We start from the raw sequence: 27,863 nt of genomic DNA on the forward strand, positions 1-27,863 counted from the left end.
TATTCCACATCAAAGTTGGGTGAAATATCCTTAATCTTGTCATCTGTTAAGGACTTTGACAAATGATTACTGGAAAACTACACAGTAAAAGTACTTGATATTATGCATGCACGTAGTCTAGGAAGTACTAAGTTCAGCTGTATATGAATCATAGACTACTTATGGAAAATAAGTTTTTTATTCCACATCAAAGTTGGGCGAAATATCCTTAATCTTATCCTCTGCTAGGGATTTTGACACAGGATTACTCGAAAAGTACACAGTAAAAGTACTTCATATTATGCATGCACGTAGTCTAGGAAGTACTTAGTTCAGCAGAATATGAATCATGGACTACTTATGGAAAATAAGTTTTTTATTCCACATCAAAGTTGGGTGAAATATCCTTGATCTTGTGATCTGTTAAGGACTCTGACAAAGGATTACTCGAAAAGTACACAGTAAAAGTACTTCATATTATGCATGCACGTAGTCTAGGAAGTACTAAGTTCAGCGGTATTTGAATCTTGGACTACTTATGGAAAATAAGTTTTTTATTCACATCAAAGTTGGGTGAAATATCCTTAATCTTGTCATCTGTTAAGGACTTTGACAAAGGATTACTCGAAAAGTACACAGTAAAAGTACTTCATATTATGCATGCACGTAGTCTAGGAAGTACTAAGTTCAGCAGTATATGAATCTTGGACTATTTATGGAAAATAAGTGTTTTATTCTACGTCAAAGTTCGGCAAAATATCCTTCAACTTGTCCTCTGCAGTCTGACCCACAGTCAGTACCAGCAGCCGTTCCATTACGATTACCGTAAGTGTTCGTAGATTCGCGCACTAGAAAAAAACGTGCGGCTGATTTGACCAAGCAAAAGCGAACCACGGCTGGCTTGACCGCAGTGCGCTACTGTGAGTCTCAGTGGCTTACACAGATAGACATGCGGTTTTTGTTATATTGTCTTTTGTTGAGGTAAAATCGAGTCCAGATTGACGCAAATTTGTGTATATCATATTTTCTTTCCTTTCTTTTTTTAATGTCGCTGGTACGTAGTGCTCACTTACAGAAGCATATCCGCTGTGGTAGATGTGGGCTGCGACTTTAAGATCGCCAGTAATATGTTGTGTATGTTTGTGAATTTGTGACGAATCTGCTGACGGAGGCGCAGCACATCTGCAGCTGTTCGGTAAGGAAACCAGTTAAATTGGAAATCAGTAGGGACACAACACCGGAAAGACTACTCCTGCTGCCGGCGGAACAGAAGTAGTGTATTGGTGCGAGGTCCGGTGTGAACCACCTGGGCTGAACTCAGCAGCAGAAGGAGAAGCTGGAGGACAGCGTGCTTGGGGAAATGTTTGGAGGACAAAGCCTTGATAAGTTTTGTTCAGTTTTTTTTTTTAACTTATTGTTGGTTCTCACTATCTTGATGGCCTGTTCTTTTGCTTTTCTTTACTCAGCATAATTCTTTTCTTTTTTTGTGTTTGGTTGTTTGATTTGTTTTATATTTTGGTAAAATAGAACTATAAGGAGACAGGACAGTGGTAGGGAAGGGCATCAGGGGCCAATGGCTTCTGAAGTGGGAGGGGGGAAAGAGGGTGGAGGGTGGCAGTCGGTGGGTAGGGGGAGGAAGAGAGGACATGGAGAGATATTGAAGGATGGAAATGAAACACCAGAGAAATACAGGAGAACTAGAAGCCCTGAAGAGCTTTTAGTGGTGTTCAGGATAAAGGGAGCTAAACCGGGAAGTGCAGGATTCAGGGCAATCAACCCCTTACAGATCGATTTGTCCTTACAGAATCAGATTGGCAAGGATTTTGAGGCTAAAATACTGTTTAATGGAGTGTTGAAAGTTAGTTGTGTGGATAGGAAACAGTATGAGGACGCTAAAAAAGTGGGGAAAGTGGTGGCCAAAGTAGAGATGATAAACATAACTCCTAAAGACAGTCAGGAAATTAAGGGAGTGGTCTATGGAATGTTTGCCGGGCTGTCAGAAAAGGAAATATTGGACAATATAAGAGGGGGCCAGGTAACAGCTGTACGGAGATTCAAGAGTAGGGAGGGAGCCAAGGGGATCCGCTGGTCATGCTAACTTTTAAAAACACTGAGCTGCCAGGCAGAGTTTTTCTGGGGAGCATGGCATATCAAGTGAAGGAGTATGTTAGACCTCCTCTGCGCTGCTATAATTGTCAAAGATATGGGCATATAGCGGATTCTTGTCGGGGTAAGAAAAGGTGTGCAAAGTGCGGGGGAGATCATGGAATAAAAGAATGCAAGGCAGATGCCCCAAGATGCCCAAACTGTAGGGGGGGTCATGTGGCAGCGTATCGTGGATGTGAGCACACTATTAAAGCCACGCAGGTGCAGGTTGTGAGGGAGCGAGATAAAATATCATACGCTCAGGCAGTTCAGGCAGTGATGAGAGAATGTGGGGAAGAAAGGGGGGGCAGAGTAAAGCTGGGGAACAAAAAAGATGTGCCAAACATGCCTCCTCCAGGTATGCTGAGTATGAGCAAGGAATCATTTCTCTCATTTATGGTTGATGTACTGGTATCTGCTAAGCGCATTTTTGCGTCCAAAACGGCAAATAGGTCAGACCTCATCAGAGAAGTGGTAGGGGCAGCAGAAAGGTTCCTTGGGGCAAAACAGGTGCCAGAGAAGTTACACCAACACATGTCGGAGGTTCAACATAGAACAGAGAGGCAGAGGAAGGACAGTGAGGAAGAGGAGGATGCAAACATAGCAGATGATGTGGTGGATTATTAGCACCATAATGTTCTGTGTCCTTCAATGGAACGCCCGGAGTTTAATGAAGAATGGTCAGGAATTAAAAAAGTTTGTTGATGAGCTTGAGAATAAGCCAGAGCTGATATGTATTCAGGAGACATGGTTGAGGCCCAGCTTGGATTTTGTAATCCCAGGGTATGAGTGTTTGAGATTGGATAGGGCAGAAATAATAGGTAGGGAGATAGAGGGGGTGGATAAATCTCATGGGGGCTGTGCAACTTTTGTGAAAAATGGACTGCAGTACAGGAGAGTGGATATAAGTGCTAAACTTGAGTGTATAGCTGTGGAGGTTTGGTATAGCAATAAGTATAGTAAAAATATTAATAGTGATAATAATTGGGATGATAATAGTGATAACTATAATGGACGTAGGAATAATAGTAGTGAAAATAAAGAGAGTGTAACTGTGATAAATTTCTATAACCCATGTAATAGGTTGGTATTGGCAGACTTTGATGAGATAATGGAAAAGGTAAGAAGCCCTGTCATTTGGGCAGGAGACTTTTATGCACACAATCCATTATGGGGCAGTGAACAAAGAGACAGTAATGGGGTAGTAGTAGAGGATTTCCAGGATAAATATGGGCTAATAATAATATATGATGGAAGGCCAACTCGATATGATATTGCAAGAAACACATCTAGTCACGTAGACTTGTCAGTAGCTTCTCCCAATTTAGCAAGAATAGGGGAGTGGGATGTAATGAATACATACACGCTGGGCAGTGACCATTATCCAATCATGTGTAGGTTTGGGAGAGAATTGTGGAAGGAGGAGGAAGAGAGGGTACCTAGATATAACTTCTCTCGGGCCAAGTGGGATGAGTTTCAGGAAAGGGCAAAAAGCTTAGTAGGAGAGGTTGACAGTGAGGGCTCTGTGGACAGTTGGAATTGCTCCATTAGTTCTATGATTCACAATGCAGCTCATGGCACCATCCCTGAGAAGCAAGAGCCTAAAGCCCGAAAGTGTGTACCCTGGTGGAACAAAAAATGTGACGAAGCAGTAAGAAAAAGGAACAAAGCATACAGGAAATTAAGAAAGTATCCAATGTCAGATAATGTAATTGAGTACAAGCGGTTAAGGGCCTTAGCAAGGAAAGTTGTAAAAGAAGAAAAGAGACGTAGCTGGAGGAAATAATGTGATACAATAGGCCCAGAGACACCAGTAGGGCAGCTATGGTCAGCTGTGCACAAAATGTCAGGGGCTTATAGGAAGAGAGCTATCCCAGTGTTACAGAAGGGTGAGGTGGAGGCAGGGTCTAATAAGGAAAAGGCAGACATGCTTGTAGACAGTTTTCAGGAGGTGCACAGATCAGAGAGCTTGGGGGATGAGAGGTGTAGGAGGAGGGCGGAGGTGATGTCAGCCAATCAGTGGAAGCTGGAAAGGAGTATAGAAAATGAGGAGCCAATTAATTTATTCTTCTCTATGAAGGAATTGAGGGATGCTATTATGGCAGGGGCAAACACCACCCCAGGGCGAGACAGTGATGACATAGTGTTGGAGGAGATCCTTGCTTTGTTAAACACAGTGTGGGAGGAGGGGTGCTTGCCGAAGGAATGGAAGCATGCAGTAGTGGTTCCGATCTTGAAGCCAAGCAAGAAGGCGTCTGACCCTGGCTCATATCGGCCTATAGCACTTACAGCAGTGATCTGTAAAATAATGGAGAGGATGGTCACCAATAGGCTAGTGTATGTACTGGAAACAAGAGGGCTCTTTGTTAATGTCCAGAATGGGTTCAGAAATGGACGATCCACAATGGAGTCAGTTACACTGCTGGACCAAGATATTAAAAAGGCGTTTAATAATAAAGAGGTGGTGGTGGGTGTTTTCCTGGATATTGAGAAAGCTTATGACTGTCTGTGGAAAGAGGGATTACTGATTAAAATTTATGACCTAGGAATTAGGGGACGAATGTTTAACTGGATCCAAGATTTTTTAAGGAAAAGAACTATACAAGATCTTGTTAAAAAAATATTGTCTGTATTGTTTCAAGTAGAAAAGAATGGGTGTGAAGTCATGTTTTGTTGGGTTCCTGGACATGCTGGAGTTGAGGGAAATGAAATAGCCGATTCCATAGCAAAGGCAACCCTGCAGAAAAAAGTAGTAGACTTCAGTATATCTCCAGGAAGAGTGGAACTGAGAGGGAAAATCAAAGAGGGTGTGGAAAAAGAAAGACAGGAACTGTGGGAAAAGGAGACTAAGGAGACTGTACTTTTCTGTACAGCCTTTGGTTAGGAAAATTAGTTATATTTCTGCAACTCGAAGTGAATCTGTTAGAATCTGCAGACTGAGGCTTGGGCATTGTGGACTAAATCATTATATGCATATTATGGGGAAGCATCCTGATGGATTATGTAAATGTGGGCGGTCAGAAACAATTAAACATGTAATTATGGAATGTCAGATGTATAGAACAGAGAGGAGGGCTTTCTATAAGAAGCTGGCAGATCTGGGTGTGGAGACATTTTCTATTAAAGTTATTTTTGGCCAAGGTGAGAACCATCAGATGATAATGAAAGCAGCCTTACAGTTCCTGCGTGAAGCAGGGCTGTATGTGAAGATTTAAATAGACTCTGTCCAGTGGAGGGCAGTGATACGCCAAATAGTGTCAAAACTGCCGGAAATCGAGAAGAAGAAGAAGTGGTCCGGCGTGGCACTCGTCATGGCTGTTCACAGAAACAACTTCATCCGCTTGCGTTTACACTTTGATTATCCGCCGCCGGCTGTCGTTGATTGCCGCATGTGTTGGCTGCTCGTGGACCTGAACACATGTCGCGTGGTGGCGGATCTTGAGAGCACCATTAGAGAGAAATTCGAGTTCAGCCGCAGGACAATCCTCAACCTGTTCATAGAAGACTGCTACCTGCCGCACACAGAGAGCATCTACGTGGTGCGGGATAACGACAGTGTCAGGTACGCGTGCGAGCATCGTCACTCATGGGGTAGGCCTACCCCTGCGACGCTCGCGGGGCTGCATTTAGTTCATATATACTGAGATCGTGGGTGGATGTGGGCTTAGCAGCTCCAGCTCTAGCCTTGGACCAAGACGTTCATTGCATGAACGTCTTGAAAACGAACCCCGTTTTTTGTTTGCGGGTTCCCGGTCTAGACCGATTCACGTCTCCATAAACGTTCAAATCAAACATGTAATGTACTCACCTCATAGGCACAGGTGTTATGAAAGTGTACGGGGGTTGCCGTGTGTTTGTATATCCGTTAATGTTCAATAAACATGCATTTTATCTCGGGATGTCTTGAAATTTTCTTCACCCCTTCTTCGTCCTGCAATGAATGAGTGCACCGGCTTTTCACTGCGCCACAGCGCCACTATAGCGGTTGGGAGGTGTATTGCACATTGGTAGTAAGTCTTGGGGTACGTCCCAAGTCTCTTACTGCTATACTGCTAACTCCTAACTTGAACCGGAAGCCTTTCGAGCTCCGCCATCTTTAAGGCCGTCTCATGTCTCTTATTCCTGCCAGTAAGGAGTTAGCGTTAGGCATTAGGAGGGATCTGTTAGGTGCGATGAGTAAGGTAACACAAGAGGTTCCTAACAGGAAGTCTTTTTCAGCTTGAGGCCATGACGTATAAATACCCGCCCCCTACATCTGGCTCATTTGAATGAGATGGCGGAGAAATAGCACAAGTGTACCCGTTACATGCATTCTTTGCAATGAAACGCTGTAATTCACATGCCTACGTGAATACAAAGAGTAACGTTAATGATATTTCGTGCAAGACTGCCATGTTGTTATTAAGTTTATTTCATTCACAACCCGTTGTGTTGTTCAGCGGACTGTGATGCGTGGCTGTTAAATGTGCAGCTGCTCGAGTGATATAACACCACGCACACACACATATACAAACACAAACACATACACAAACACATTTGCCCATCATTAATTGTCCTGCATGTCATGTGAGTGGAATAATGTTTAATAGGCTGTAGGTAATATTAATTAGCTATTAATATTAATATTATTATTACTTAAATTAATGTTGTTGTAAGCTACTGTCATTACCGTCTGTCCTGCATCTCTCTCTGTCTCTCTCTCTCTGTCTCTCTTTCTGTCTCATACGGATTACTGTTAATTTATTATGCTGATCTGTTCTGTACGACATCTATTGCACGTCTGTCTGTCCTGGAAGAGGGATCCCTCCTCAGTTGCTCTTCCTGAGGTTTCTACCGTTTCTACCCGTTAAAGGGTTTTTTTTGCGGAGTTTTTCCTTATCCGCTGCGAGGGTCCTAAGGACAGAGGGATGTTGTATGCTGTAAAGACCTGTGAGGCAAATTGTGATTTGTGATATTGGGCTTTATAAATAAAATTGAATTGATTGAGGTAGACTGACAGGTCTGATGTCTTGATGTCAGACCGTTCTTTAATTGCCACAAACTTCGGCAAATGACTCAATACCAATGGTAATACATGCAAAACTGTGTGACCAAAGTCACGGCTTTGATCAGCGAATATAATGTGACTTGGGATGTACGCCAAACGCTGGCTCCGTTATGCAGCAGATCCAGCTGTGCCGCCCATAGGTGCCGCCGTCACCAGAATAGGAGTAAGGCCGTCTCATGTCTCTTATCAGCAATCCTCGCTCCTCACTCCTAACTCCTGACTCCTTAAATGTTTTCCTAAGTGGGAGGGACTAAACAGTTAGGTAAGGTGGATAGGTTAGGTGGTTAGCAGTAATTTTAAGGGACTTGGGACATACCCACGGTCCAAGGCTAGAGCCTTTTACTACCAATGTGCAATACACCTCCCAACCGCTATAGTGGCGCTGTGGCGCAGTGGAAAGCCGGTGCACTCATTCATTGCAGGACGAAGAAGGGATGAAGAAAATTTCAAGATATCCCGAGATAAAATGCATGTTTATTGAACAATAACGGACATACAAACACACGGCAACCCCCGTACACCTTCCTAACATCTGTGCCTATGAGGTGAGTACATTACATGTTTGATTTGAACGTTTATGGAGACGTGAATCGGTCTAGACCGGGAACCCCCAAATGAAAAACGGGGTTCGTTTTCAAGACGTTCATGTTCATGCAATGAACGTCTTGGTCCAAGGCTACTCCAGCTCCAGCTCCAGCTCCAACAGTCACCTGAACATTTCGGTGGCCCTCAAGACTCCAGAGAGCCCCAGCTTTATTATGGGTTAAAGCCTGAAGGGCAGAAATATCAACATCTAGCCCTAAACTAACTTGAACACGGTGTAGACTCTGACGGGTAAAACCCATGGCCTGCTAGTAATTATCAAACTTACTGAAGCCTGGAGGCTAACCAGCAGTGCAGCAGCACAACAGCGAGGTTCCCCCTCACATCCTTTCCTAACTGTGTTTGAAAAGGTAAAAAAAATTTTCTTTTTCCCATGAAACAAAAAAGGTTAAGCTGGCCATATCAGTGGCATTAGAAATGTTTTGTTTGACCATGGCACCTGAAGAAAATGTGATATTTAAGGTCATTAACTTTGACACATAAGGTCAATATGGAATATTTCCATCTGTCTCTGGGCAAAGTAACAAAAAAAGTGTATACTGAAAATATTCTGTAACCCTTTTTCTTTCTTAATTTGCCAGGGTGAAGGTGGACTGTCTGGCTCAGGTGAATGGACACAGCAGCTATCCAAGTACAGCAAGTGAAAACTGCAGAAAGAGACAGAGAACTACAGAGAAGGATGGGTCAGGAGAAAATGGAGTTAACGTGGAATGGAAGAACAAAAAGAGGGAAACAAGGAGTAAGGAGAGCCTGGAGAGGGATACCAAGCAGGCTTCAGGCAAAACGAGGAATAAGAAGACAGAGGAAAAGAAGAAAAGAAAGATGGCCCAGGCAAATGGCCCTACTGTCACACCCAAACCAGCTGCCTCTACCAAAAGCCCCCCAGCTAGAGTCGTCCAGTCAGTTAAAAGCTCTAACAAGGCCCCAGTAGCCCAAGCAAAGGCACAGAATGTCTCCTCTTCAGATTCCACCAGCAGCAGTAGCAACGAGGATGAAGCTCCCAAAAATACAGCTGCCCAAAAACCAGAACTGAAAATGCTCTCCTCCACCCATGCTGCTTCCAAGGCACCTCCAACCACCAAACCTGTCCAGCCAAAGTCCCACCCTCCTTCATCATCTTCTTCAGAAACCTCCTCCTCCTCTGATGAGTCCACCACTGTAAAAAAAACACCAAAAAACAAGTGTTTAACCTCCACAACCCCCAAAGGAAGAATAAGTGATATCTCCAAGTCTCAACAGATTATTCCTGTCCTGCAGTCCACAGACCGTGCACAGAATCAGACTGGGAGCACAGTGGTGCCCCTTCATGATAAATTCATGGTGCCTTGTAATCCAGACAGTGAGGAGGAGATTGAGCTCGTAATCCGACAGCCAATGCAGCAGCCAGGCCACGGTGTGGGTAGTCAGGGATCTCGGAAAGACCGTAACCCCAGGCAAACCAGGCGTGGTGGTCCTGAAGAGAAGGGAAGGGGTGGAAGTAGAGGGGTAATCAGCTATAATAGAGCCAAGGAGCCATCCTGCCTGACTGATTCACTGAGCAATGTGTCAGTGGTCCTCCAGGTCTGTCTGCAGGTGTCTGTACATATGTCTATGATTTTGAATGTAGTTACTGTGAGATACTAGAATTTGGATTTTAGCACCTGCTTAGTTCAGCATTTGAGGTTTCTGATTTCTGACACCAACTGTATCTTTAAGATCAAGATACTTTGTGTCTCTTGTAAGAAAAAAAAAATCCCTTAGGTCCAGCCCCTTAGTTATTGTTGCTACGCTTATTAAACGTTATACACTTGCATTGTAAAAATGCAGTTAAAGTAACTCTTACCTTTCTTGCATTTCACATAGCACTTAGAAAAAATTTGAACATCCACAACTCCCGCCTCCCTCCAAAGTCCCATCCCCCTCCTCCTGCAACTCCACCTCCCTCCAAAGGCCTACTTCCCCCTCCTCCATTATGTCTTTATTACGTCTATGATAGACGTAGGCGTTGGCAAGGTAACATTAGATACACGGAAGAGGAGAGCGAGTGTAACACGCCAAGAGAAGAGAAGAGAAGAGGAGTAAAACATGCTGCTGATTGCTAACGTTAGCCATTAGCAACTGGATGCTGTGTTGTCATATAATGTTATATGTTATATTAGAAGGAAACTAAACATAACGTTACCCGTCCTGCACAGTCAAACTTATCCGGGGTCAGTGATGAGTTTTATAATATAATGTAAACACTTGCGTTAGATAGTACTGATGACTGGCAACAAGCAAGGAACATAATACAGAGGCTCAGGCTACGTTAGGCTACAGTAGGCTAACCGTTAGCAACTGGATGCTGTGTTATCATATATAACGTTATAGCCTATGTTACATTCGAGGCAAACTGAAAATACCTGTCCAGCAGAAACTCTGCGACCATCTCGTCCCTTTTTAGCTCAGGATGAAGCTGCATCAGTGTTCATCATCGCTCAAAAGCAGAGCCGATGTTGACCTGAGCAGCATCAAGTTCTCTCTGAGGCCTCATTTACATCGCAAGCGATGCGTTCTTGTAGCACTTGTGAACTGTCTCTGTTTACTCGCATTTTCATTTCGGCGAGCATGTCAACAGGTTAGAGCATTCACACCGCATCTGTTCTACGCACTGCTCGAGTTGCGCTGCTTTTGCGAACAAGCTTGAAAATAGAAGAGAGACTGATTTTTTGCGCGAGTTGTGAGCAAATGGTCGCGGTATTCAACAAAAAACATGAGTTTGCGTGTGTTGTGACCTCTCTCGGCCACCGTAGACATCTCCCCCTTGACCAAGCGAGACCTGACAGGAATAAGTTTCATGTACTTACCCATTTGTAGTGCTAAATATTAATTCTCCAAGCGTTGGAATAATCACTGGCATGCGAACCTGTCCACCCTGGGCTTTGGGTCCAAACTCACTTCTTTGGGGTATATTGGAGATTTGCAAACAGGGTGCACTACCGCTACCAACTGTTCGGGTGTGGTTTGCATTTTGACGGGACAGCAGCAGCCACTGCACGATGCGTCTGTTCGGTTGTGGTATGAATTAACGTGTGCTGCCGCCATTTGTAGACCGCTTCGCGAGCACTACGCAAACACATCGCTTGCAGTGTAAATGAGGCCTTAGTGTTAAATTTTTCTGCAATATTCTTTCTTTTGCCAACTGATCTCCCTGTTGGAGCGGCTGGAGGCGGAAGTGGTGATCCACATTTGTCTGCCATTATTAGAAAAGTTTATATCCACAAGCGTCCCTGTTATGCGAGTGGTTACGTCAGTTGGAGGCCTCCATGTGGGGATGACAGACAGGACACTCAGCCAATGATTGGTCAGAATTTTCTTAGAACCATATGAGAATGGTAGAATTATGAGTTTGTATCTCTAGTGGAATTGACTTACATTTTAGTGTGCCATCAGCTTATTAATAGCATTTTAACGTAAACAAAGAAAAGCGTAAAATTTCCAGAAAGGTAAGTGTCGCTTTAATAGACCAAATTATCGTGACATGGTAACAATCACTTCCAGGTATAAAACTGGCAGTTGATTATATTTCTGGCGATTTGTTGTCATTTTCAGCCACAACTGTAACGTTAAAAGGTATATAGTTAAAACATGGCAGTCTGACCTGTGTTTTTGCTGTGCTTGTTTAATGTACTCTGTTGCTTTGTTATCATGTTTGACAAACCAAATCTACTGGCATGGAAGCTAAACAATGTACTGCTGTGGACGGGGCCGCACAAAAAGATCAATATCTGTGTAAGTGTAGGCTATATTTGAATATTTACTCTGCTTTACCTCACACGCTAACCAATGGAGGCTGCGGTACACCAACATTTAAAGTGTTCTGCAATATATAATGACCGTTTTTGTCAGTGGAGTCTGGTGACTCAGAGATAACGGCTTTAATTACCTGTCAGAAAAAACTTTGTGACGGCAGGATAAAGTGGTGGAAATATTCTAAGTATATTACACTTAAACTGATCTTGATTTTCTTAGGACAGCCTTTTTTAGGTGGCTAAAAACTTACTAACTGAGGCAACGTCTGCTCAGGGCAGTTTGATTTTATGAACATGATGCAAGGATTTTCTACCCAGAAGTTATATAAATAAACATTGTGATTTGGTCGAAAATGTTAATGGTGATGGATTTATCACTGAAAGTTGTAGTTTGCTAGTTGGCTGCAAATGCTAATGTTAGCAGCTCACAAACATATTGTACAAACAGTATAGCTCTTACTACACCCTCAGGCCCACTGCCTCTATGTGTGGAGAAAATACCATACCAATTTATTTATATAGCACATTTAAAACAACAGAGCTGAGACCAAAGTGCTTTATAAGTAAAAGAAAAAACAGGTAACAACGCACAATCACAACTCGTAAATAAGAAACATACACAGCGTCACATGAAGAACACCAATCACTCAGGCTGTGCTTGAAAAAGCCAAAGAATAAAAATGTGTCTTGAGGCGTGATTTAAACACCTGCAGAGTGGGGGCTTGCCTAACATGCAGAGGCAGCTCGTTCCAAAGTTTTGGAGCTGCCACTGCGAAAGCCCAATTTCCCCTGAGCTTCAGCCTGGATAAAATAACGCTTATAGCCAGATTCATGGTCGGGTGCTCAACATTTTTGAAAAGTGTTGTTCGACAGAAATTAAAGAGCTGCAGGACATTTTCAGTTTATGCTAGAGTAAAAGTTTATTCGTCTCCATGGTAACCAAGACCCCCTGCATTTTATGGTCTGAGTCTGTGTCTGTCACGTTTAGTGCATAATCTGCACAGACAGCTGTTTAAATCACACAGATATCTGGCTGTATATGTGTTTTTAACTTAATGACCCTATATTTATTGATTGATCAGCTCCCAGTCCGTCTGTAAGCAGCAGATTTCCTTCACTGTCTATGGTGGACAGGGGAAATAAAATCAGTGAATCACACTGTTAATTTCCTCCTGTGGTGCTGACATGAAAGCTATTTAGGTTCAGTAAATGTCTGCTGTCAGTCAGACTGGTGAAGGCAGTTTGACCGGCCTCTGTTCTCTCAGCTCTGCAGGAGCGACTGCTGACAGATGGCTGCTTCTGTGGACAGAAACACTGAATGCAGGTTTAAGTCAGTGTGCATTGAAATCTCCTATCTCCATGGTGACAATAGTAATACTGCCAATCACATTGCAAGGCGAAATATGACGTCCGACGTCCGCGATGTAGCAGATTCTCCTGGTGCGTGATATTAAAGAAAAGTGTCACGTGACACTTTTTTCTGTCAAAAATACATGAATTCTGTTGGGTCACACTCATCAAAAATGTCGAGCGCCCAAGTGGAAATTAGGTTTAACAGGCCTGCCTAGATACGGTTGCTAAGCTAGGATTGGACAAGCGCTATTTGGTGGAGGGATCCCCTTACTGGCAGTTCAGATACCAGTTCTGCAGATGTAAACATGGTCATGGTATTGCCTGTTCATTAGGAAACACTGTGTATGAAAAGGCATTATTAATCTCTTGGGTTCTCATGTCTAGAACGGTGCAGAAGGTGCTCCCAAACAGGACTACAGCTCTATGCCCTTGCTAGCTGCTCCTCCACAGGTGGGGCAGAAGATTGCCTTCAAGGTAAGTCTAGTCTTAATAGCTACAGTGTATCTGCTCTGGTATTGACAGTGCATACCTACATGCTAATCTGTTCAGCTTAGCTTTAGTTTGGAACAAAATGATTAACAAAAACAGAGATGATGTATAGTGTAGGATGGAGGATCAAAAATTTTTTTCAAGCAGAAATGTGCAACTGCTTTTACTTTTTCCAATGTGAGAATTTTCTTCTTTTTTTGATTGTAGTTTGATTATCTCTGATTTTTTAAAATTGTCTGTTGGACTAATGAAGACCTTTGAAGACAATTAGGGAAACTGTGATGGGCAGTTTTCACAATTGTCTAATATTTTTTAGACTAAACAAGTTGTGGAAAAATCCATTAACTTCTATGGAACCACTACAATGTTACAGTCACATCTTTTGAATAAATTGTGAAGTTATTGACCAAGCTAACCAAGCTAGCTATTATATTCAGTCCTTAGACAAAATGCTAGTGGAGAGAGGCTCTGAGAGCTGTCATAACAGACCAGCACTAGCATGTCCCAGGCTGGCAAGCATGTTAGTAGATAGCCTTCCAGCCATGGTAGTTCACCAACTAGTCCCTATGTCAGCAAGCTACTTACATTAACAGATCTGCTACCAATAAAAGAAAAGTAGTGGTGTTAAATCAGTGAAAGTAAGAAACTTAACTTAAAAAACAAATCAAGTCAGCAACAACAAAAACAGGAAATGCCTCATTGAGATTAAAAATCTCCTTCGCAAGAGTGTTCTGGCCTTAGCAGGCAACAGCACGTGACAAAGATTCAAACATACAACATGTAACAGTTACAGACAATAAAATTATAGATCACAGCATGAATATATGAAACACATGGATCACATTGAGGCAAATAGTCAAAGCATCTTTAAGCTTTAATCTAGTCTTGAAAACACTTAGATAGACTAGAGGGGTGTACCACGAAGCAAGATTAGTGTCTTAGTGAGGTATGTTGAGTCTAAAGCCAGAGTATTCTGTCCTATGAAAGTGACATTCTTTGAACCTGGCCAGATCACCATGGCAACTTATATTGCAGACCTAACATGGTCGGGACCAGTTTTAGTTCTGAGTCTAAGCTTGAAATTGACTATAAAGGGCCTTTCATCGCTCTTTAAAGTTGCACCACACTATAATTAGTATTTAATCTATGATCGATACAGATTGTCAGTTGAGGGAATACATTATAAATGCACTTTATCCAACTTGTCGAGCTGTTACCATTAAAAACAGAATGACAGTCGTTCTATTTCTGTGGCCGTAACATTACATACTTGCCCCTGAATGAAGCCATGCAGTTACAGTAGCACTTACTGTATGTATCATGTTGTATTGTTTTACACAGGAGCGCCACCAGTGATGGGGAAAATCTGAGTGAGAATCTGGTTTTATTTTATTTGCAGGGGTGATGTTGCCATCACTGAAGTACTGATTATGTTTGTGTTCTCTGGTCCATTTACCCATGCTGGCTCTAAAAGAAGCCTTCTATAGAATCACAAGTAGCATACTGTTCACTATTAGTCAGGATTTATATGCATATGATATAATTCCTTTAGACCGCCAGAATGTTACCACCTTGGATTAGGTATTATGTTCAGTCTTGACTTGTTGAAGTCCATTTTACACTGCTGGTATATCAAAGCTGATAGAGCACTGATTAGTAAACTGATTAGTCTGTTGGTATTTATCATAGATAATAGCCTATTCAATCAGTAAAATTCATTTCCCCTTGATTTGCCCCAAAACATAAGTGATTAGCATGTCTTCTTCATTATGGGACAGTAACTGCAGTTCTTCAGTGTGACGTTTAAGTTTGCTGCATCAAGTTTTAAATTTCAGAGCTGTAAATTGTGCAGCTTTCAGGTTAGACATAAATGAAGTGACGAGATGAATATATTCACCTATGAGTTCACACTATTGTTAATATGAATGCAATTATTGATTGTAACAACAGTTTGGCTTTTTATTGTAATAATTTTTAATATTCAAAGACAGAAGAAAGGCAACACGAAATAGATCATTTCTAAGTGTCAAATGATGAGTTGAATGTGTCGTTTGACATGAGTGTGCACATAGTCTGAAACAGAAAGCCCTCTTTGTGGTACCCATTGTCGCTGACTGAGGCTTTAGGTTTGTTGAGCCAGCTCAGGCAGAGAGAACCTGGCTCTGTTGAACTTACTTCGTGGTAAAGCCCTCAGCACCCCCTAAACCCAAATCATTCTGCAGCAGATTCCAAGCCCTTTTTTCCCCCCACTACAAGACACGCACTGGGACAGACAGTAGGAGTAAGTCTACGTCACAGAGCAGAGACAGTAGCTTCCAGCAAAATAGATATGAAGGAAGCAAGTTAAGAGTTGCCTCATAAGAAAGGATTTGCCACGAATGAAGTCAATGGATGGTGCAAAGGTGAGAATTTTGAGTGTAGCTGTAAGCTTCATCTCCTAACTCTGTTCCTTTTTATCTGTGCTCAAAGTTGCTGGAGCTGACTGAGAACTACACACCAGAGGTATCTGGATATAAGGTGAGAGTAATCATGTCTGACCTTGGAGATACTGTGATAACAAAGTCTTGTTCATTCAACTGGAGTCACCAAACTGAGCGACCACGTTACTGTACATTTTAGGAGGGGAAGATTGTGAGCTTTGACCCAACCACCAAACAGATTGAGCTGGAACTACTTAACATCTCTCAAGGTAGGGATCATTACACCACAGGCACATACAATATTATTCACATTTTAAAATGTCTAGTTCAAAGTTAATATGTCAGGATACAAAAGATCAGTTTTTCTTCTAAAACTCAGCTGGAAAATTTATTTTTATAGTCCGAAAGCTCAGCATCAAGCAAAATAATATAGTGGTAGAATCATTTGTATTTTTACATATCACAGCAAGCCTACCATGGATGTACAGTGTTGTGGTTAATATAGGATACGGGGCGGAAAGGTCACTGCTCATTTAGTTTTAGAGGACAGTCTGGACTTTTTTATGTTATTAACTTAGCAGGAGCAGAGCAGATTGACGGGTGTGTTGGACACATGAACTTGCTGCTTCTCTCTCAGATCCCGTAGAGCCTGGCAAGTTCGACCTGGTCTATCAAAACCTAGATGGCTCAGAGAGTGTGGAGTATGCAGTGTCCAGAGGCTCTCGGGTAAGCCTAAGCTTAATCTCTTAAACAGTACTACCTAAACAAATAGTTCAACCTTATGGGAAATATACATTTTTGCTTTTGTTCCACAGTGAGATGAAAGAATCAATATCAGCCTCATGCCAGTGTATTAATTACAGAATGGGAATCAGGACATGGTTAGCCTAGCTTAGCATAAATACTGTGAGCAGGGGAAAACAGCTACCTTGGGTCTGTCCAAAATTAAAAATATCCTGGACTTAATGCACAGACACAGATTGTTATCAATCTTCTCACCTTACTGTTAAACAGGAAGAAGATAAGTGTATTTGAAGACTATTCTTCAAAAATGGGTGCAGCTGACCCTGAGGTGTTTGAGTGAGGTTCCGTAGAAGTCTAAGTTAATAAGGAAAGGTCTAATTTCTGTACATTTTGAGTTACTAGATATGACCACATTAGATTACCACAAGGAAGATAAAAAGAATGTAAAAAAGACTTGTGTGTGGTCAGACACGAGTACAGATGTACCCCAGGTGGTCCTCAAGCACCTGCCCTTTTAAACTCTGACTAGATAAGTGGCCCTTGTTTGCAAGACGTTTCTATTTCTTTTTCTACCTTTTTTTTTTTTTTTTTTAATTTGGCCTATATAATAAATTCTCCATTGAAACTGTGTTATAATGTCTGACAGCTGCATTTGACTTGTCACAGTCACTACAGTTAACACACTTATATAGAGCACCCTGCAGAGCAGCATCATGTCTCACTCTGACTTGCCTGCATGGCCAGCCAGGTAACGATAATGTTTGCCCTAAACCTTGGTATTATTTGTAACTGTTATGAGATTAAACTACTATTAAAACATCTCATATAGCTAGACTAACTTAGGCAATAGCCCACCATTAAGCTTAACTACAAGTAAGCTATTCTGGCGTAAAATCACACCATCTTTCTCCAACTCTCTGGCCGATTCCAGCTCACCAACTGCCTGCTGTGCATGAAGACAGACGCCGAATTACTTTCCCCTCTTCAGCATGTCTTTAAAAACAAAACTCAACTCAGAATAATGTTAGATCTCCCATGCCGTGGCTCTGGTAATTCATTTAAATAAACTGGAAATGCGGTTTGGTGATGCATATGCCTTGTGCCAAGAGCACAGAGAAGGAGAGGAGGAGCATGAAGCTGCAGCAGCTGCAGATGTCTGTTCTCTGGGATTCTTGATGAATATTTAAAGCTTATTTAGCAGATAATTTTAAGTATTTTACGTGACTATTTAATCTCGTATACACATACTTCATTGTTGGGCTGTTGATTGAATTTTAAATCATGTGAATTTAATTTTATTTCTGAACCAACAGACAGTAAAGCATTTAGCTGGATCATGGGTTAAATTGAAGGGTTCTGATGGTAAAGTAACAACAAGAAAAAATATAGCCACAAGCAGTAATTCCGGGGTTCGAGCCAGCATGGACATTCAAAACTTGAAAGCTGGGTAGAATCAAGACCTTTGACAGTTCAGGACACCTGCATTAAAGATTACCAATAGGTTTTATGACACTCAGACAGATACTTATTCATTCATGTCCAAATCTTTAGGAGGCCCACTCTTGTTTGGAAACACTGTTGCTTCCTACTGGTCAACTGCAGAAACATTTTGAAAACGTTTGATAAAACCCTCATTGATTTATGGCCGAATTTTGTGAAAGGCCTTTGCACTTATTTGGAACTTGTGGCGCCCCCTATTGACCGATTTTACAATAATACACGTGTTTCATAATTATTATTTGACAGAGCCTGCAAGTTTTGTAATGATTGGACAATCAATTTCTGATTTTTAGTCTGATATATGTTACTACATGCCCATTTTTTTTATTTGTGGTGCCCCCTAGTGGTCAATTTGAATGAAATTTTAAGGATATGTGCCTGGAACCTCTTAAGACGTTGCTTGCAAGGTTTGTGATGATTGGTCCAAATGTTGTGAGTCATTTGCTGAGCCACGTCCCCTGGAAAGTTCATTGGTAAATATCTTCAAAAAGCAATCAGATATCAATAACAGTTAAAGCATTGGTGATAAAATTCTGAAAAAAATCTCACGTCATTCTGCTGATTTCAGGTATACTGACAAATATTGTGGTACCATTTGGTTAAAAATGAGATGAAATAGAAAATGTTGTGCATACAGCACAAATTACAACAAGATAATGAACATCACTGTGAGCTAACCGTTGAACCAATCTGAACACCATTTGAAATATGTGTCATCTAGTATCCAAAGAATGTTTGTGGCAAAAGTGGTTGCATTTAGATGAAGACTTTTGGAGATATAGATATTAATTAATTTAGCATATTCTTAAAAAGATAGAGTAACGACTTCTGAATAGACCAGGGGCGATTTTAGAATCAGAGGTTTAGGGGTGCTGAGCACCCAGAGAGCTGCCCGGCCAGGCAAGATAAATTTTACTGTTTTGTACATTTTAACTCAATTTCATTCCCACATTTGTGAAAGAAAAGCACAACACTTTTTGGGAAAGTCTGTGACTAAACCATCAAATGCAAATCAAATCTGATAAAGGTTATTTAAATGCTGAGCCACAGCAAAAGAGGAATGGATTGGAATCATGAAAGAAACATATCGTAACCCTAATTTCTGGGGGAAGACAACTCATTTTGATACAGCAGCTCCTCAACATACACATGAACAGTACGTATGTTTATGGAGTAAACCAGCCCCCTACAGTGAGTAACAAAAATACCAAAAATACCAAAAATGGACCTTGGACTTATTTTTTGGACTTTTATTTGAAATGCAATGCACAACATGTAATATTAACACATTAACAGTAATTGACTTTTTCAATGTTTGTCTCTGCCTTTTTCCTTCTTGTCTGTATTATATAATACAAATACATAAATAAAAATACACTTCAAAAAAAGAAAAGTGCTTGAAATCTACAAAATAATAATAATAAAATAATAAAAGAGAGGCAACCCTGCCTATGGTACAATGTATGCGTGCGCACGCACACACACACACACACACACACACACACAATAGGAGTTATAATGTTAATGGGCATCCAGTCAGTTAGGTAGTCAGTAGCACCTTGGCTTTAATATTAACTTAATATTAACACATGCGCATGACACAACAGCTAGCTTCTCTCATTCCAATTCAAACAGAGGACAGTGGTACTGACCACCTGTAACATTTCCTAGCTTCCTGGGGGGAAGCTGTATTTTTGTTGTTAAAACATTACATTTCATTTAGGGGTGCTGGGATTCAATGTAGGGGTGCTTCAGCACCCCCAAAAATGGGCTAGTCTATGGAATAGACTATAGGTTGCAGCGCAACAAAGATTTGTCACCATTCATTGGATGTGTTGAAAAAACTTTCAGCTGTGTAGAACACTTTAGTGATTTATTATGATTTTTTTGGAAGTATAGACTGTGAAATGTCTTGAAATTTAGTTTTAATGTAATAAGCCATGCCCCCTTTATGCAATCATTTTCAAATTTTGTGCATCGACTGAGACATGACCCAAGATGTTGCAAAACAAGTTTTGTACAAATATCTTTGGCTGATTATGAGATATCAACTTTTTGCATGTGTAGCACCCCCTATGGGTTGATTTGAATCAAACTTTTACAATATTATTCAGATCCTTATGTCAACATATTTTACAAGTTTTGTGACAATTGGCTCAGTGGTTAAGGAGTAAAGTGTTTAGTTTCATACGTTTCATACACATCGGTTAAACTAGCTTCAGGGGCTGTTTCCTCAAAGTTTTGTAGGGGCGCTCCTTAGGCATTTTTTGGCACCCAAGAATGAGACCCTTAAAATATCAAATTTTCTATCAGTTGTGATATATCCGCAAAATTTCATGAGTTTTGGGATATGGTAAGCCTCCCAAAAAGGCAATTCATTGGAGAAAATAATAATAAAAATAACAATAATAACAATAATAATGATAATTAAAGCTGCAAGCAGTGATGAACAGGCCCTCGCACCTTCACGCAACTCGGGGGGGCTGGCAGGATGCCTTCTGACGTGTAAATTCATTTTTGTCAAAGTTAGACATCGAATGCAGGAGTGACTTGGCATATCCTTGATACAGTGCTGGAATGACATATTTCACATTTTGTATCACTTCCTCTTTCCACTAGAGGGAGTTGGAGAGCGCACTAATTATACATCATGTTTTTATATGTCAAATATACACCACAGCATGTAACCTTGACATAAATCGAAAGATAAGTGTTTGATGAGACCTATTTCCTGTCACCACTAGGTGGCACTATGAGTACCAGGAAATATGGTCATATGAATGTTTTCAGGGCAGGACTTATATGAATCATGTGTAGTTTGGTGGATATTGGACCATTTACGCCAAAGTTTTCCATGGCGAGACCTCACAATTCAACACTCCGCAGCAGGCACGCCATTCAACATTGGGCAGATCCTTTAATAACTTTTGGTCGCAACGTAGTCAGGCTCACATAAACCAAGTTTGGAGAAAATCTGATTAAATCTGTAGGACAAGTTCGTTAATTTACAAGCCCTGGAAATGGGCAAAAATGCACAAAAGTGGCACAAGTAAATTCAAAATGGTGGACTTCCTGTTGGGTTTAGGCAATGGGTCCAAGAGGCTTTTTTGTACGTTATGGAATGTTACAGGTGCCTACTAGGGCTGTCAAAATTGCTCAAAAATGACATTCGAATATTCCTTCTAAAAATAACTCATAGGTTCGAACCATTCAATTTTTTTTTTCGCATTATGTCCACAAGAGGGCAAACTAATACAAGGAAACATACTTGAATATGTATTAATACAAGGAAACATAACTACTTGTAGGTATTTTTATTTCAACATAAACGTCTTTGAAAACATACCTACACATTAAAACACATAAAACAATTATCTATAACATTACGTTAGAAATGACCGCGGACCTCTCGCTCGCACCCCCTCTCTGACCCGTCAGGCCACACTGCTCACGGAAGCGCTGCGAAGAGCATCGAAGCGCCGCGCAGCTCCGTGGCTGGCTCTGGTCTATTTTCTGTGCGAGCCACGAGCGGATGTGTCAAGCCGGGTGACAGAGACAACAGCTGGGAGCAGAACCGCTTGTCCAGTGCTTTCAGTGCAGCGGCCCAGGTCAACGCCCACTCGCAAAGAGGACAGCTGCAGTGGTGTTTTTTTTTTCTCTCCACAATCGAATATCAATTTTCACATTCGAAGGTCCATTTTTTTTTCAAATTCGAATTTAGAATATTCGTTGACAGCCCTAGTGCCTACCAAGTTTCATACATGCAGGTCAAACCAGCTTTGGGGGCTGCTTAATTGAAATATTCTAGGGGGCGCTGTTGAGCCATCTTGGTGCATCAAAGCACAAAAATCACATCAGACAACAGGACTTGAGACGTGATGTGTATGCCACGTTTGGTAAGTTTTCAAGTATCCCTTGTCCCTTCAAAACAACATCGTGTTTAATGGCGAACAAGGCGGCGCCACGGTGACAGCGTTTGATGAAAACTCAAAAGCTTCATTTTTAAGTATCATCAGGGTCTAAGATCAGCAAGTTTGAGGTGGGTCTGATTAACCTGCTAGAAGAGGGACATCAAAGAATGTATAAAGTAACTTTCTTTTGCCAGTAGGTGGTGCTATGGCGGTGATTCAAAATTCCTCTGTAGATGTGTTCAGGGCTGGACTGTCATCATATGTGTGAAGTTTTGGCAAGATATGCCCACGTGGAGTCAAGCCAAGTTGGGACCCAAGCATGTGACCCTTAAAATATCAAATTTTTCACCAGGTCTGATATAGCTGCAAAATTTCATGAGTTTTGGGATATGTTAATGCTCCCAAAAAGGCACTTAATTGGGGTTAATAATAATAATAATAATAATAATTCCTTCAGCTTCAATAGGGCCTTCACCTGGCCTTCGGCGCCCCCATCTGGCCTATTGCCAATTTTATATCTAGATCAGCATTTGCACACAGCTTCCAATCATCGGTGAAAATGTCATGTCTCTGCGATGTACCATCTCATGGCAATTTGCGAAAACATTTCTGAACAATAATAATAATAATTATAATAATAATAATAAGGGTGTCAGCCCTTCAGGCTTGAACCCCTTATTATAAAACAGCACAAAAACAAAAGGGTTTCAGCCCTTTGGGCTTGAACCCCTAAATATAAAATGCCCTGCATTTAAGGCCTGAAGAAAAGAACCATGTTTGTAGGAGGCTGAATTTGATGTAAATGATCCTAGCAGCCCCCCACTTTTCTCTTTAGCACTCTGTTAACTTCATATCTAATTGAAGAACTTTGAGATAGAAATCATCCTCAGTGTGTCGGTGTGTCAGAGCAACTTCTACTCTGTACATTCAGAACCATTTAAACCTCACTGCAGAACACGGTCCCTCATTTATACACAGTAAAACACGTATGTTGACTCAGCAGACAGCATGAAAAAAGACAAGTCGATCTCCAGGAGAATAAATATTTGAAAGCAGTATAAAGTGCTACTGCAGTATATTTTGTCATATTTTATTTTGATTTGTCACCTGCCACCTGAATTTTGTGTTTTCCTTTACATAAATAAAGACCATAATTTCCACCATTAATTGATGCAGAAAAAATAACCAGAAAGCAGGAAATTAAGTGTTTGAGGCTCTAAATTTTCTGGGGAGGACCCCCAGACCCTCCCACTTCATATGTGTCCCATGCAGTGTTTAAACAAAATGACACCCTTGTCTGTACAGGTATTAAGATAAATATGTAAGTAAGTAAAACCTGTTACTGTATATCATTCATTTTTTAAATTGATAATCACGAGAGAAGTTTCCCTTTTTTTTGCTTTAGCACCTGCTCCCAAGAATGTCCGTGCATGGGACTGGTTGTGATCATGTATAGGCTAGTGCAGACAGAATCAGGCCAATAACCCAATATTTGTGTGAATGCTGTAGATCCTGGGGGATGTATACATTAAGGTATTCAGTACCATCCCCAAGCAATTCACTTTGACTTTTTTTCACACCTGGAATTAAATCTTACTGCAGGTAAGCTGATGATTCCATGGACCACATGGTAACTGGGCACACCCTTTATTTCAAACAAATGCTCAAGTAAACATGTCACCAACCACCGGCTTATTCCCTAGGGTGCCTTATGAAATGACAACAGGGACACTGAGATTGAATTGTTTGGCAGTAGACAGTCCAAATGACACTGGCAGTCAGCAAAAGCAGTCAAAGCCCCATCTTTCCCCTTCCCTCTACTTTGAGTGGGTGCATTTTATGGCTGTGCAATTAATCGTCTGGTGATTGCGATTACGGTTTTGAGGTCAAACGATTTCAAAATTAATGAAATCAAGTGTAAACAATTTTTGGTCACCGATGCCTGGAGATGTTATGCGAGGGGCAGGTGATCGCGGAGGGTCGTGCGCGCACTTGCGCGTCAGGGCCAAACTCCGGTGTGTGCGATACAGAGAGCAGAGGAGGATTGTAAAGGCACGACCATGTAGAGACAGAAATGACATGCCGTGGTGTAAACAATACAAGTCATCACGTCTGCCGGATAATTGTTTGCATAATCGTTGTGTTCAATTTTGACCAAAATAATCGTGATTATGATTTTTTCCATAATCAAGCAGCCCTAGTGCATTTACCCAGTGAACCCTTCTTTTCAGTTACTTACAGTATACAAAAAGGAGAAAGTGGGACTGACAAAAATGGCTTCATTTACAGAGAGCAGCAGATAGGGATGCATGATAATATCGGCACGTCATTAGTATCGGCTGATATTAGGGATGCACGCTAACTTTTCATTTAAACCGATACTGATAACCGATAACTTTCAGCTCCTAAAGGCTGATACAGATAACCGATAACACACACACACACACACACACACACACACACACACACACACACATATATATACCACATCATTTTGACTCTTTAAATTAAGAGATATTTACTTTTTCCAATGAAAAACTATTGGCAAGCATGTCAAACATTTTCGAAAAGATATCAAACAAAAGACTATTTGATATCTCAAATGAACATCAATTTAAATAAGGTGCATTACTTACTGATATAAAAATAAAGGCCCCTTGAACTGATGCAAATGCATGCATCGGGATTACAAACTGAAAAAGTTCATTCCAGAAGTTCAAAAAAAAAAAAAAAAAATATAGAAAATGATTGCACTGAACAAGTTAGACTTGTCTATGTAAACAAACTGAAAAAGTGCATTCCATAGTAACAAAAAAATAAGTTTAAAGCATTTTGGCTTATGGTTCCATTCAAATGAATACCTTTTCACTAAGGTAAATGAGGTTCAGTTGTTCTTTTATCTCATATTAGAGGAGAGAGAGAGAGAGAGCGTCTGTGTGTGTGTGAGATAGTGTTGTCACGGTACCAAAATTGGGACCCACGGTAGGATACTAGTGAAAGTATCATGGTTCTGAGTAGTATCACGATACCACAGCCAAAAATAGGCAGATGTGTCTTTTGTCATTTATAAAAAGATAAATCACTCTTCTATAATACATAAATATTTCAATGGAATAAATTACTTATTGACTTATTCATATTTCAAAAACAGCATGAATAAGTGATTAACATAGGGGGGATCAAAATAAAATAAATAAAATAAAAATCAACCAGCCACCCTCCTCCCCTGACAAGTAAAGAACAGTCCCTTCAGAAGTAAAGAACAGTCCCTAAAGTGCGGTGAGGTTTGTGGGCCATTACCTGCCACAAAGAGAGAAATGTGAACGGCTTGTTTCTCCTCTGACATGTCACATACCTGTGTGCCACCACGGTTGAGCTGTTCAGGTACTTCTGGACAGTCATGACGCCAACAAGAGGAGATTATTGGACCTGGAGCCAGGCTTCTCAGTCGCCGGTAAACCGTTATCTTGCGCCGCGGAGCACTATGGCCACCGTATTTGACAGGAATACGTATTCCTGTCTGTGTCTGTGACGTTCAACCCACAACCAGCAGGATTCGCCTTTCGTTTCTACTGCTGGTTGAAATCTGTACTGGCACAGCGTGCTCTTGAATGATTTCTTTTGCTCACACAGAACTATTTTTAGTCGCACCGTAGAGCTCTGGAAAACAAATCACTGTAGCATATATAAACAAATCTAACCTAAAAGTAAAAATAAATTAATAATAACTTTCACTGCTCAAAGATACTCAATAGCTCAACAAATAGGCCTACCTGAAATGTCACTGCAGCAGCATATTGAGTGCCAGGTGGCCAGCGCGTGCCGTTATTGGCCAGCGCGCGCCATTATTGGACGGCGCATGGACACTCACCCTTTTGCGATTGGACTATGAACTTATCCCACAGTAGTGATACCTGAGGTACCGTAGTACTACAGTACTCCAACATTATGGTATCATATGTACTTTGGAGTTTTAGTGCCGCGGTCAGTATACCCCAGTATACCCTGCAACACTAGTGTGAGAGAGAGTGTGCGCGTCTGTGTGTGTGTGTGTGTGTGAGAGAGAGAGAGAGATGTTTTCCGACATGAGGGGGTATTCTTGAATTTTCCCAGTCAGAAAGAGTTTTTCTGAATATGCCGACGTCACTGAACGCAGCATTCACTGCAGGCCATTCAGGTCTCATAGTGGGAGCGGGGCACTGCTGTGCTGACAAAATTATATATGTTATCGGGGCTATTCGTCATGATATCGGACTTATCGGAATGACGTAATGATTTCCTGTTATCAGCCCGATAATTATCAGCCCAATAGTTATCGTGCACCCCTAGCTGATATTGGCTTTAAAATGAACTATTAGTATCGGCCAAAATCCCTTTTCTTATTTTGCACAATGAATGAATATTACATACGTTGAAAAGCATTCTATTTTATGTCTCCATTTGCTGGTGGGTCATCACGCTAAGAGTCTGCATGCATAATATGATGTTAATTCCACTACAGAAGAGACTTGATGATCACTAAAATTAGGTGGGGAAGAAATTGATATGTTGATAGCAGTATTTTTTTTTAATTATTATTGGTCAAATAAGTTGTTATATATCAGCATATTGGATATTGGCAAAAAAATATTGTGCATCCCTAGTAGCAGGTGTTAGCCAGTCATTGTTTCCTGTAATGTCTGTGCAGAATCTGTTGTAATCTTAGCATAATCGTAGTTTAAATAATGTCTTTACTTCCTCCCGCAGGTGACAGAATGGTGGGACTCCCTGCTGGAACCAAGGCTCATCATTTAAATGGGACCAAACAGTGACTTTGCACATATTGTAGCTTGGCAACATGGATTTACCTTTTCTTCAGTGAACTTTATTCCAGGATCCTTCAACTTGTGCTCCAGTGCCGTTAACTGCCGCTAAGTTAACTGTACACTGCATAAGACAGCCAAGGGACATAATAATCGCTGAATATATTATCTTCTCTGTGCTTAATAAGTCATCATTTTGCACAGAAGAGCTACTGCAGTTGTAAGCACTGACAAATGTTATAATTGTTGCATTTGAATTGAAGTTAGATATGAAATGCTGTTGTTTTTTATGTAGTGGGATTTCAGTCTTGTATAAACAGTTTTTCTAATAAATAATTCAGGATAGATGTCAAGTGTGTTACTCCAGTTTAGAAATTTTCTCTCATGAACACCCATTTCTGCCAGGAAGAGAAAAAAATGGTGATACAGTAGTAGGTCAAATTTTGATGTAGAAAAGTCAAAAGTATACTAATATTCCAAAGTTATGAGATGGTAAATTGAAAATTAGACTTGCTACATATAACATGAAAATATTAATATCCCTTGCTGTCCCCCAAATTTGCCGTTTTATACTAGCAGGAAATGATTTAGTACTTGCAGGTGTCAAACACTAAATCAAACTGCGACTTCAGAATGTCTGAGAATTCAACATAAGAGCAAAATGCTTAGTTATTTAATATTTGTTTATTCATATCTTTTTGGAGCTGCCTCACCACCATAGTCAGTTTATTTAAATTACATCGCACTGTGGGAGAAAAATGACCATCAGCAGCACGCTCAGAAACAATACTGTTACAATACTGATATTACCATACTATTTAGTATGCAAGAAAAAGATTTACACTATGTCAAATGAAGTATGCCATAAATGGTAAATTGTAATGGACTAAATGGAGCTGCATTTGTATAGTGCCTTTCTAGTCATTTGACCACTCAAAGCGCTTTTTACACTTCAAGTCACATTCACCCATTCACACACACATTAGCCCCTTTTCCACCAACATTTCCAGGAACTTTCATTACCAGGAATTTATTTACCTGGATAAAAGAATTCCTGGTAATCTGTGTGGTTTGCGTTTCCACCACACCTCAAAGTTCTG

General features: G+C 41.0%; 1 protein-coding gene across 4 annotated transcripts; it reads left to right on the forward strand.

Annotated features, from left to right (window-relative positions):
* Positions 1-1,645: 1,645 nt before the first annotated feature.
* coil (coilin p80) lies at positions 1,646-27,110 on the forward strand. Of its 4 annotated transcripts, none has more exons than XM_078161384.1 (8): positions 1,646-5,686; positions 8,356-9,334; positions 11,474-11,524; positions 13,282-13,371; positions 15,856-15,903; positions 16,006-16,075; positions 16,444-16,532; positions 26,708-27,110. In XM_078161384.1, exons 1-8 carry the CDS (start codon positions 5,436-5,438, stop codon positions 26,753-26,755), a joined length of 1,626 nt encoding a protein of 541 aa, XP_078017510.1. In that variant the 5' UTR covers positions 1,646-5,435; the 3' UTR covers positions 26,756-27,110. The 4 variants fall into 4 exon arrangements, with proteins under 4 accessions (XP_078017510.1, XP_078017511.1, XP_078017512.1 ...); XM_033645165.2 differs by lacking the exon at positions 1,646-5,686 and adding an exon at positions 7,585-7,716; XM_078161385.1 differs by lacking the exon at positions 11,474-11,524 and having other exon boundaries at positions 1,647-5,686; positions 8,356-9,346.
* Positions 27,111-27,863: the final 753 nt, after the last annotated feature.

The sequence above is a fragment of the Epinephelus lanceolatus genome, chromosome 18 (assembly GCF_041903045.1).
Source record: "Epinephelus lanceolatus isolate andai-2023 chromosome 18, ASM4190304v1, whole genome shotgun sequence".
Taxonomy (NCBI): domain Eukaryota; kingdom Metazoa; phylum Chordata; class Actinopteri; order Perciformes; family Serranidae; genus Epinephelus; species Epinephelus lanceolatus.